Source organism: Etheostoma cragini, chromosome 23 (genome assembly GCF_013103735.1).
Source record: "Etheostoma cragini isolate CJK2018 chromosome 23, CSU_Ecrag_1.0, whole genome shotgun sequence".
Lineage (NCBI taxonomy): Eukaryota > Metazoa > Chordata > Actinopteri > Perciformes > Percidae > Etheostoma > Etheostoma cragini.
In genome coordinates, this window is record NC_048429.1 from 1610109 (window position 1) to 1622476 (window position 12368).

Below are 12368 nucleotides of genomic sequence, written 5' to 3' on the forward strand. Positions count from 1 at the left end.
CACACACACACACACACACACACAGCCTGTGGTTATTTGGATATATGTAGATGAACAGAGGTGAACACACAACAGATTTATAGTGGAGGAATGCGCTCGGTCTCTGCTGACACACACACACACACACACACACACACAAAGTCTCCATCACACAGACAGAAAAACAGGAAATATCTGACTAGATTTAAAACAGAAAATCTAATCAAAAGACAGATTCACACAGAGGGTGTTTCCTCTCTTTGCATTTACGTATTTACCACAGTCCCCACTTGAATTTGGAGCTAATTTGAGTTACAGCCGGGAGGGCATTTGGGGATTTTGGGACCACTGTTTGGCACAATATCAGTGTTTTCCTCTGGTGACTCCATCCATTGGAGTCTGACTCCTGCTCAGCTGCACGTAAAGTCACAAACGTCTTATCCGTCCGTTAACTTTCTTTATCAACTCCGGGTGGATCAACAAGCAAACCGAGGCATGCTGGGAGATGTAGTCCCTCCGGTGTGCCCTGGGTCTGTCCTAACAACCAGTCAGAGGATCACTGAGACAGGCTGATAAACTGACAGCCTTTAATCATCCACTCCTGAATAAGATGGTGAGATACCAGGAGTCTGACATATGGGACAGCTGCTTTATAAACCCCTTCAAGCAGTGGTGGGGGAACATAACCAAGTATATTTACTCAAGTACTGTACTTAAATACACATTGGAGATATGTGTACTTTACTTTTCACTGCACTTCCTACTTCTACTCCACTGCATTACAGAGAGAAATATTGTACTTTTTACTTTGCTATATTAATATGACAACTTAAGTTATTTTACAAATAAAGATTTATTTACACACAAAATATGTCGTTTATAAACTACAATGTTTTATTCAAAATTAAACCCAACAATAGGTCTTATAGGTCCAGCTGAAATGATTAGACCATCAAACATTTAGTTTATTAACAGAACTGTTTGGATAGTGGGGTGTGGGGGGGTGGGGGGGGATTTTCTGCATTGTGTACTTTTACTTAACTTGCTTATTCTTTAAGTACATTTCCTTGGTGAGCAAGTAACATTTTCAAAGCAGAACAGTTACTGTTGTAAGTACTTTTACAGTGTGATATTAGTACTTTACTAGTAAAGGATCTGAATACTTCTTCCACCAGTGTCTTTAATAAGACACCTTCAAGGACGTCCATCATGGACGATCACCTGAACCTTTTACCCCAGCTCCCTGTCCGAGAAAGCCCTGCAGCTTTTGTACGTTGTTGGGCTCCAATCCTAACCTCCATATGCTCCAGGAAGAAGGGTTCAAGTCCGTAGGTTGGATAGGAGAACGTTTATTCAGATTAGAGTATATTCCAGAGACAAAGTTACAGAGAACATGCATGCATAGGCCTCCCATTTAGCCCTTTCTGCTTGATCTTATGTCCTCGAGGGGGGGGGGGGGGGGGGGGGGGGGGGGGGGGGGGGGGGGGGGGGGGGGGGGGGGGGGGGGGGGGGGGTCTATCAGAGCTCGGCCTGCACAATAGATAACAGGTATCAGACTACTACTGTAGAGGACCTTCACCCAAAAACAGGACATGTCCCTAGCCACCCTTGGCAGAGCTATGGTTGGACACGTTGTACCAAAACAACTTATCGTGAGGTCAAAGTGAACCATGAACTACATGCTTCTCATTTAAAAGTGAACATAACAATCACACTAAAACCAAGCAGACTACGTGTAATGCTTTTGCTCTTTAGCTCAAAATATAATGAACTGAACACACGATATGAAGACATGTTATTCCAACAACGTCCCTCCATGCTCAAATGTCGGGGTTGTCTTTAAAAAGTGAAATGCAATTTAATTTACCTTTTACAAAACCAGGGATCATTTTACATGCTGTTACTCCTTCACACCTTGATTCACGCACTCCTCTTTACAAAAACCTATTAACTGACTTTCCAGAACTGGGCTGCCGGTCTTGTCCATGTCACACCTGATTCATCCTCCTAACAATATGTTTTAGAATTGATGTGTACCTCTTATTTATTACTAGTAATGCTGTTATTGGCCTTTGCTTCTTGCTATATTTTGGACCATACGAGTCTGTAAGTAGCTCGAGATCATTCAGGCAGATGTCTTTCTCTGTTCCCCGAGTCTCAAACTGAACCCGAGTGGACCTTCTTCACAGTCAGGGCCCCGAGGCTCTGGAACAACTCGCCCGAGGCAAAAAGAGGAAGGAAGGAAACGCCATCTTTAAAATATCCACTTAAAAAATATATTTATCAGAGAGCTTGTCCTGATTTTCTTTTACATGAATTGTCATTTTTTTTTTTTAAAAGCTTTTGTTGTTTTTGTTTTTTTTGCTGTACAATGTAATGATTTATAATTCATACATTTTTATATGCTGCCCACTGTGAACTTTCTACTTTGTATCCTCGGTTTTGCAAAGCTCTATAGATGAGGAATATTAATAATAATAATAATAATAATAATAATAATACATTTTATTTGTAATGCACTTTACATTCAAACAAATCTCAAAGTGCTACAGGTAAGATTATAAAAGCAAGATAAAAAACATCAGTGTAAAATATCTATAAATAGTGCAGGAATATTACCCTGATTATATAACAAGAGCACCAGAAAGAGTCTTCCTATCATAGTATGGTTGGAGTGCTAAGCTTTGACCCCAGAGATACAGTTGCAGAAAAGGTAGAAATTATCTATATTGGTCATCTGCAACTAATGCAGAGTGTCAGCGTACTGGACGACCAATCAGGAGCTGCCTTTGGCTCGTGTGTTATTGATGTTTTTGGCTGGGTTCTGGGAGTGTGGGCCCGGGTTGGCTTGTAGTGAGAATCAGCTCCAGTTAGTAGCACAAAGCTAAGCTCCGGGCAACTGTTGACACCTGGAATAAGACCAGCATACTGATTCTGGTGCGTCATGGATCACATTAAGTCTGGCAGGAGTCCAACAGCAAGGTGTGTGCCATGTTTACAGAAGGGCATGGTTTAGCAAAGACATCTTTCTACCTGGGTGTGAAGCATCTTTAACAGTAGCACCAAGGCTGTCGTGGCTTTCAGAACATTTGGATCAGTAAAACCTACCACACTCCTCCACACACATAGATTAATCTGATGATGGCGCTAATTGAAACATTGAGGGATCACCTGTGATGTGATCACAGTTCATCCTCAGGGGAACATAAATGTCAGTTATTGCAATCAATCCCAAAAAACACGAGCATCAGGCTGGTCCGGGACAGGAACCACGAATTGCTGCCAATCCATTTGGTAGACGATGAGATATTTCCCAGAATTAGTCAAATTTGATGGCAGTATGAGATTAATCTTCAAGCCATCTAAAAGTTCTTGAGATATTTCAACCTGAACGGACCAGAAGACAATGTAATCCCTAAAATGCCTTGCTCCTCTTTACTATGCTAGGTTTATGTCAATGTCAATGTGTTATATTAGATATATGGATTTCTTTCAATCAAATTGCCCCAAAATAACATGGATTTTTCCATTCAACATTCTTCAGGTAATTTTAAGGATTACTTTCATTGAATTTTTGGGGTGTTTTATTTAATCTTGTAGCATTTGAATTCATTTTTGTTGGTTTTAAAACAGTATCGGGACTAAACTTTGACATCTACCAATCTGAGATCCACTCAACATCCTCTGATCTTAACTATTAGTCAAAATAATTCATCATTTCTGCCTTTTTAACTAAAACCTCATGTATAATTTGATATAAATAAGGTTTGTTGACCATGAATTCCGAGGAATAAATGTAAAAACCGGCTCAGGTTTTTTTTTAAAGCGCCAAAAGCTGGAAAAAGTGACAAATAAATCAGAAAAGGCGACAAAAACATCGGAAAAGCACAAAAAAAATGTTAATTTTCAATTTTGACCAGGAAGGACAAGTTCATGGTTAATGGGAAGACAACACAAGGGTTAAAGAAATGCAAACAACCCAGAACCCCCCCCCCCCTTATCCCACAATGCACCTGTGGTGTAGATAGACCTTACTCCATTACATCATTGGAACAAAGTGTATCTCCAGTGTTAGAAACTTTCACACTCTCAGATAATTTGAAAGATCAAGTTTCTAGTCTCCCAACTCTAGTAGGCTCCTAACACAAATTAAAACCCTTTGGAAGATTAACACTTCCCTGTTGTCCAGTTTCCACCTGACATCTTCTGTGCCACCTGGTCTGGCCGACAGGATGTGACATCACCTTTAGCTCATCATGAAACAGCCTTTTAATGCTAATATCAGTGCTAAGGTCGGGAAGAAAAGGGAATGTCAAACCTAATCTGAGCGGATGGAACTAAACCAGAGAAAGTGAATTTCTAATGTGATTAATACATGTGGACAGGAAGGAAGTGTCTGACATCTATAATACACACCACAGCGATCATATTAGCTCGTTTGGATGTGGAGAGGAAAAAAAGGAAATGTACCGGTGTGACACAGCTAACTGATGCTGGCAGGACCGAATTGTAAAACACAAACAATTATAAAGACAGCAGGAGGAGGACAGAGAAGAAGAAGAGGAAGACAGAAGCAAGAAGGCAGTATATACACAAAAACACACAACACACAACTGTACAATCGTGTTCTGGGAGGTAGAACTGCTGCTGAGAGGATGAAGACTTAACAGCATGAACCGAAACCTGCAGCCCAGAAAGAAAGGAAAAATATCCCAATGTTGCACTAAATACTATAACGTCTAATAGGAACCAGGATGAAGGATCCACCAATCACTGCAAAAGTGAGGATGCTGAAAAAGTTGCCAGGCAACAACAGATTTTGACCCAGAACTCAGGAGCTGGACCTCCATTTTAAATGCAGGAACTTGAAGTTCTCAATTAGTGATCTATAAACTAGCAAAAGTACTTTGAAATCAATTCTTTGAGGCACAGGAAGCCAGTGTAAAGACTTCAGAACTGGAGGGATGTGATCCAGTCTCTTGGTCTGTGATGCATATATTTTGAGTTTTAACACACCTTTCTGAAGAGTTATTTTTTCGTTGAACTCAATAAGCGAAACTCTCCAAAGCACCAATGTTTTTAAAGCTAAACGTGTGTGCGTGAGTGTCACTAATCTCACTGTTCATCCCCATGACACACAGGAGGAAAACGAGTGTTTTCTTTGCCTGACATGAGCACAAATGGAAGAACCCAACAGTAATTGTGCAAAGGACAGGCAGTTGGCTGACTTCCCATTAAAAAAGGTCAGCCGGGAAAGGGGGAAGGGGGGGGGGGGGTTCTCTTGTCTAATTTAGATTAGCAGGGAGATAAAAGTTAACAGTTTCGGAGAGTTACGAGCTGACAGCTGACAGGAAGTCCAACATAAAAGGAAACAAACAACGTCAAAGGAAGAGTAAGCCTTCAGCACTTACCGAGCTTGGGCAGTGAGTACTGGACTTTGAAGTAGTCCTGGTAAAATCCCAGAAGCCTCTTGGTGATGTGGAGAGCATAGTCCCCCGCTCCGCTAGAAATGGCATCTGGCCGAGCATACAGGCGGATCTAAAAATAATAAAACATAGAAAAAGAGACTTTTATAAGATGGATTTAAAAGAGATGCATTAACCCTTGTGTTGTCTTCACGTCACAGTTGAAAATCAACAATTTAGTTTTTATCTTTTTCTCACATTTTTGTCCCTATTTTGACGTTTTCAACACTGTAACACTAATTTATTAACTTTTGTTTTCACTGTTATTTTTTGAATTTTTGGTCGATAAATCCATTTACAGGAAATTATACCTTATGTTTGAGTTAGAAAAGCAGAAATTAGGAATTATTTAGAGTAAAATTAAAGGAATGGATGTTGATGGATAATCACAGACTGGAATATGTCAACTTTTACTCAATACTATTTCAAAAACGCTTCAATTTGTTTTACAATGCTATAAAATTGATAAGACGCCCCAAAATTACCCATCAAAATCACCCCAAATTGGGTTAAAAAGAACATTGATATAGGAAGATGACGACATGAGGGTTAAGGGGGAAATTGAACGAGTGTATGGCTCAGGTATGCAGAGAACAAATAGGAAGGGAGCAGAGTTTTTATAGAGAGAGCCAAATTCAATTTGGCAGAGTTTACAATCAAATCTACAAGGAGACAAACAGAACTGAGTGTATATTAAACTCCTCGGAGGAAATAATGCAATCATGTCGAGTTTAGGTTCAAATCTGCAGAGACACGAAAATTACATTTGAGGTTTTTTTTGGGTCATAATGTACACATAGTCGAAGAAACGGAAGCAGGCCAGTGTCAGGACTACAGGAAGGATGAGTGGATGAGGCCGAGCTCTTGGTCAGCTCCCCGGACAATATAATAGAGTCAGGTCGAGTTTTGGTTCAAATCTACAGGAAGTAAAGTAGATTTACAGGTCAGTCGAGCAGCAGGTGCTTTAGGGGGATAACTACATTTTTCATTTTTCACAGTTAGAAGTAAAAAAAACAACAACAATAAAACTGAACCCTCCATCCAGTGTTTTTGTTTATTCTACCAACTCAATGTCTTTCAATGCTTGTTTCCACTGACACCTCAACATCTTTAATAAAATCTTTCTGAAATTCCACCTGGGACTCCTCATGCCGGCCAGCTCAGTCTCTTAAAAGGACAAATACCCGAACTGTAGCTTCATTAGTTTAGAGTATTGCATGTGTCTCTGCTTAATTACTGAGACTGCTGATTAACACATTACAAGTGTGTCTGTGTGACTGGATCATGCAAGGGAAGAAAATAGGTTTTCATGTGGTTTATTTCCCGTTTATTGCAAATCCACACTCCACAAATAAAGTTGCTGACCGTACACATTTTATAAAGTTTTTTTTACATGTTTTAGTGCTTGAAAATGAAATAAAAAAGTGACATTTTATCAGTGTGTTAACCTTAAATATACAGTACATCAGTACACAAGAGCTGATCTGCCAATCAATAATCAATACAGACACGTCACAGGACTGCAGTGACTTCACTGCTGACCTCATTGAAAGACCGACATGCTAACTGTGTGTGTGAGTGTGTGTGTGTGTGTGTGTGTGTGTGTGTGTGTGTGTGTGTGTCTAGTTGGTGGGATGTCCATGAGATTTAAAAACACATTTCTGTGGGATTCAGACCCCTTCCATAAATTGGTCGAGGTCGGGATCTGTGTTTACTACTTTACATTATTTAATAATGTAACACTGGGTTCTAACAGTTGGTGTATTACAGTTCATTTAAGTTCATGGAAGTTTATTTTGGAGTAATGTTATTGCATTATTTTATACATGCTCATAAATCCTTTTTTTTTAATTCAGGTGTTCATGTTTTTTGGTTGGTTTTAACATTTTATGTTTTCTGTGTTGTGATTTGGTTCTGTGAAGCACTTTTGGGGCGCATGCTTGCACGACAAGGTGCTATATAAACAAATTAAAGGTAAGGGTCAAAGTAAAAGAGCCACAAAAATTGCTCTTATAGCATACATAATATTTATACTAAGATGTACATTGCAGAACTTTGAATGTGCCGTGTATACTATATCCACCTGTGTACTCGGTGTTGATAGAATGTATTCATTCATATATTCCCAGTGCATTTCTATTTATTAATAGACTACTTATGTTCACTTCTCTAATTTTAGTGATCTGGAGCAGAAATCTAGGGCCAACAGCTCGGTATGCCTCTCATCTCTATTGTTATTCTTGTTTTTATTTCCATTAATCTTGGTGGATTCTGAACTGTTATTTATCTGTGTTTCATTCTCACTGCTGCTGCTGCCAAACACCCGAACGTCCCTACGGGGATAATAAAGGTCCATTTCATCTCATCTCATCTTAATACATGACTTCACCCTCTTATGTGTCATGGCGAATGACTCCGCCAGGCCAAACATTACGATAAGCTACTGGACACATGCAAAGTGTTGTAGTTCCCATCAACACAGAACAAAATAAGGACACTTTAAACTATGCAATATATATGCAAATCTATTGCTAGCCATGCTAGCATTTCTCTGAGGCTCATGGGAAGGTATCTGCAGGTATTTGGTCGTAAACCAGAGTATAGGACACCATAAAATGTTGACCTGATGACGGTGCTAGATGAAATCTCAGAGCATCACAACATTATCACTGCTCAGTCTGAGGGAAACACAAATGTGTGGTCTGAACGTCAATAATCCATCCAAAAGTTGTCGAGATATTGCACCAGAAACCACAGCTATCAACCTCATGGTGGCGCTACAATAAAAAACATGAGGATCACCAAAGTCAGTAGATTCCTCTGAGGATCACGAATGTTTGTGTGAAATTCCAGACCAATCCATCCGATATTTGTTGAGATTTTTGGACCAACTGACAGACCGGCGTTCCCATAAGTAAAAAACTTCAATCAGAAATAACAAGATTTAAAGGTTGGTTAACTGTTAAATGTTGTAAATATTTTTTAGAAGCTGTGTTTGTAGAGAACAGACAGAGGCAGAGTGAGATGTTCACTGTTAACCTGCAGAAAAACAAACAAGAGCATTTTGTGTCCGACTGTGAAACCTTTTAGCAACATACGTGCAAATAAAAGCAAAAACTAAAACTCTGGGATCAATACTTTTAACTGCCTTGGTTACCAGCTTAGTATTTGGGATTCTGCAACCCTTGTCAAAGCGTTATACCCCAGTGACTACCAAGTGATTCTTTAAAGTGAAGAGATTCTTTCAGGCTGACAGACACACAGACATTTAATCCATCTGTTTTCAAAATAAAACTAATTTGGCAAGTTTGCATGAAAGAAAATGAGCTTCTGTCCGATCCAATAGAGATCCAGCGTCATATCAACATATCTGGACACAGAGACATGTAAAGCCTCTGTTCGTTGTTCCGTGAGAAAACACTTGGAACATGAGTTGATTTTAATTGATTAATAATGATAAACATTGATTCAGTCTGACCTGTACCAGAGGAACAGTCAGTCATCAGTATTCATTCACTGAGAAGGAAAAATAAACACCGGCTGCGTACTATGTGCTTCACATTAATTGTGCCTTCTGTGTTTGTGTAAAGAAGGATTTATAGAGCATTTAGAGGTTACAGAGGTTAGTTTCTTTTCACTTTAATTGGATTATGCACTGGAGAGTTCCCAGATTATGTCCTATGTTTTTTTGCATCGCTCCATAACATCTTTTATTGATTATGTGTATATTATTCTGTAGTAATGTAGCTCAGTGTAAATTCATCCAGGAAGACCTAACTGTTAATCAATGCTCTCCTAAATCAAATCAGCTGTTATCCAAATAACTCTACATTTTTATTATGCTGTGTATAACCGTTGCTTATCTGCAAATTAGTCTCCAATGATTGAAATATAGCTCAGCGTAAATTCTTTAAGGTAATCAATGCTCTACTTAAATCAAATCAACAGTTGAAGGTGTTCACCTTCCTGCTAAACCAATCAGAATTGTAAACAAGCTGCTGCAAGGGCCAATCACAGAGTCACAACCCTGCTTTAAAATCAGTTTCTGCCTTTGCTATCAGCTGTCGTTTCAGGCAGAGAGTGCAACCCTCCACCTCCGGTCATCTACTCCAGCCGACTGGTCTGGAGTAGATGAGTTTTATCAGACGAGAAGAGACTAAATGTGTTTGTCAACAACCTTTTTTTTTCCATGATGAAGACGAGACTGCACCAATGTCTAAAAATGCTGACTAAGACCAAGTTAGCTGCATTTTTATGAACATAATTATATTTAAAAGGTAGGTATAATATGCAATGCTTTCATCAAAAAACAATGTTTAAACTAATCCAAAATTAACCCCTCTCAGTCATCATTTATGACCAGTCCCAAACACAATCTGCAGATTTCTTTAGTTTTTTCTTGCCTTTTTTTGCGTTGATCTAGATTGAAAATCTGCAGAATCTGTGGGGTGTAGAGATGTCTTTTTTTTTAAATGTCAAAATCTGTGAAAAATGCTGCTTGATTCTGCAGAAAGCGCAGATTCTGTGTGGTGTGTTTGGTGGCGTCGGTATCTGCAGAGACCCTGCCCTCTGCCTCAATTCTGTCTTGTTATTTTTGTGGGTGCAGGACATTTAAGGGCGTCAAGCCTTTGGGCCCCATTTTGAAATTTTAAATCATTCGAAAACTGAACGCTCCTTTTAATAAAGTGTTAAAAGTATTTATTTCTATAGCCCATATCACAAATTTGTCTCAGGGGCCTTTATAATCTGCACAGAAGGGGGGCACCCACAGTCCTCAGAGCCTCAAATCAGATTAAGAAAAATTGAAGCAAATAACCAACATAATACAGTATGTATATATACATTTAAATACATACATAAACACACATGTACTCTCAAACATATATGAAGGAAAAAGTAACTTGCAAGATGTCTGGCAGCTATAAGGTGTTGAGCCTGAGCCCCACTACCTCCTCTCCGCCATGTCAGATCTGTGTTTATGTTAGCTGTAAATCTCCTAGAATAATTCGGTGCTGTGTGTTTGTGCGACAGTTCATCGGTCGGATCCATTAACTACACACAACTACACGCAAACACTGTCAGCTGACAGGCAGTGGTGATGTCCCTCATCAATACGCATGTATCAGCTGCAGTCAATTAAAAAAAAATAATCTGCATGGACAAAGCTACAACTGCTACTCTCTCTGTGTGTGTGTGTGTGCGCGTGTGTGTGTGTATGTGTGTATGTGTGTGTGTGTGTGTGAGTGAGAGAGTGAGAGATGTTTTACTGTCAGAGAGAGTAACCACCTTCCTGTCAGCTGAAGGACAGCAGAGAATGGCTTTCAAACAGTACACACACAGACGCGCGCGCGCGCGCGCGCACGCACGCACGCACGCACGCACGCACGCACACACACAGAGAGATCAAAGACACTGTCACAGGTACAAACACACAGTGAAATACACAGGCGAGTGGACACATACACCGACAATGATGTAATGCTGCTGTAATCACACACACACACACACACACACACACACACACACACACACACACACACACACACACACACACACACACACACACACACACACACACACACACACACACACACACACACACACACACACACACACACACACACACACACACACACACACACACACACCTGTCCCAGTAATGTCCCTCTCCTTTCTCTCGTTTAGTTTCCGCTCTTATACATTGTGTTTTCAATCAGCTGTTAAAACACATTGGCCTCTGTACCGTCAATGTACACTGTAAACCATGGTCTATATGAATTAGCACGTCTTTGTCCTTTAAAAGCTCCTGTTAATCCTGTTAAACTGCATAAACACAAAGAGAAGCTGATTTAGAAGGAACATAACTCAAATTTACAGGTGTTGTCATTTCATTCAGAGTTAAGTATTGCATTGATGGATATAAAATTGATAGAAATCCATGCTTCTAAGAGGATGAGTCCTATGTAGACACAACACATACTACTAATTCCACAAATAATAAAATTATACTTTATCATAATCCAGCTCCTCCTTTTTTATCCTGCTCTCCCTCCACACATTCTCCTCCCTCCACCAGAATCATCTCAGAGCATCTCAGCCAGCTGAGTGAATATCTGCTGAGAAAGTGGAGGTTTTTATTGAAATTGTGGCTTCTTGCGGCAGACTGGCAGCGAGTCCTGAATTAAGAATCATCTCTTGAGAATTCCCGAAACGCCTCAAGTCCTCCTCTTCCCCCAGTTGAGGAGAAACCAGTATGCATTACATGGGGGGGTTGGTGGGACTTTCTCACTTCAAAGTATCATCATATACTGTATATTTATTCAATATGTCTCCCAGGTGCTGCTTTAATAAAACTAAAACCACGGCACGCTGCATAGCGGTTTGTTCTGTCACCTGACAGGGAGCTGGTCCCAGGTGTAGACCTGAACCGCCGGGTTTCTGTGTTCTGTCCATCTTCGTGTGTGTAACTAAAAACATGCAAGTCAGCTGAAGTGGAAACTTTAAATTGCCCAGAGCCTAAAAGGTTATTTCATGTTTCCTCACTCTGTCAGACTGGCGACCTGCTCAGGATGTACCCTAGCTCTCAGGCAATGCATGCTGGGATACGCTTCAGCTCCGCGTGGCCTTGCTAAGCAGGTTAGAAACTATATGGAACCTGAAGAAGGTGGTCATCAAATCGAGACATGAGGAATTTATCAATATTAGTCCCATTAGTCCCCATCTTTCATGACCTTGAACTTCCACTTTGTCCAATCTTTGCAATGTTTTCCACCAAATGTTACAAATGTCCTCATCTCCAGGAATTAGTCTAGTTCATTGTATTCACTCTTACTCCTCACATGGTCCCATTTCTTAAAGAAGGAAGTCATTTTTTCCAGCGTGTGTTCAAAAGCTTTAAATCTTAATGTGGAAACAACATGGACG

At 40.0% G+C, this 12368-nt stretch overlaps 1 protein-coding gene across 1 annotated transcript in view; it reads right to left on the reverse strand.

The window, feature by feature from the left end:
* LOC117939069 (thyrotropin-releasing hormone-degrading ectoenzyme-like) overlaps positions 1-12368 on the reverse strand; it is a 161756-nt gene that overhangs the window by 108802 nt on the left and 40586 nt on the right. The window contains exon 5 of the mRNA XM_034864114.1: positions 5391-5517. Coding sequence (XP_034720005.1) covers positions 5391-5517 — 127 coding nt within the window. The remainder of the gene's footprint in view (positions 1-5390; positions 5518-12368) is intronic.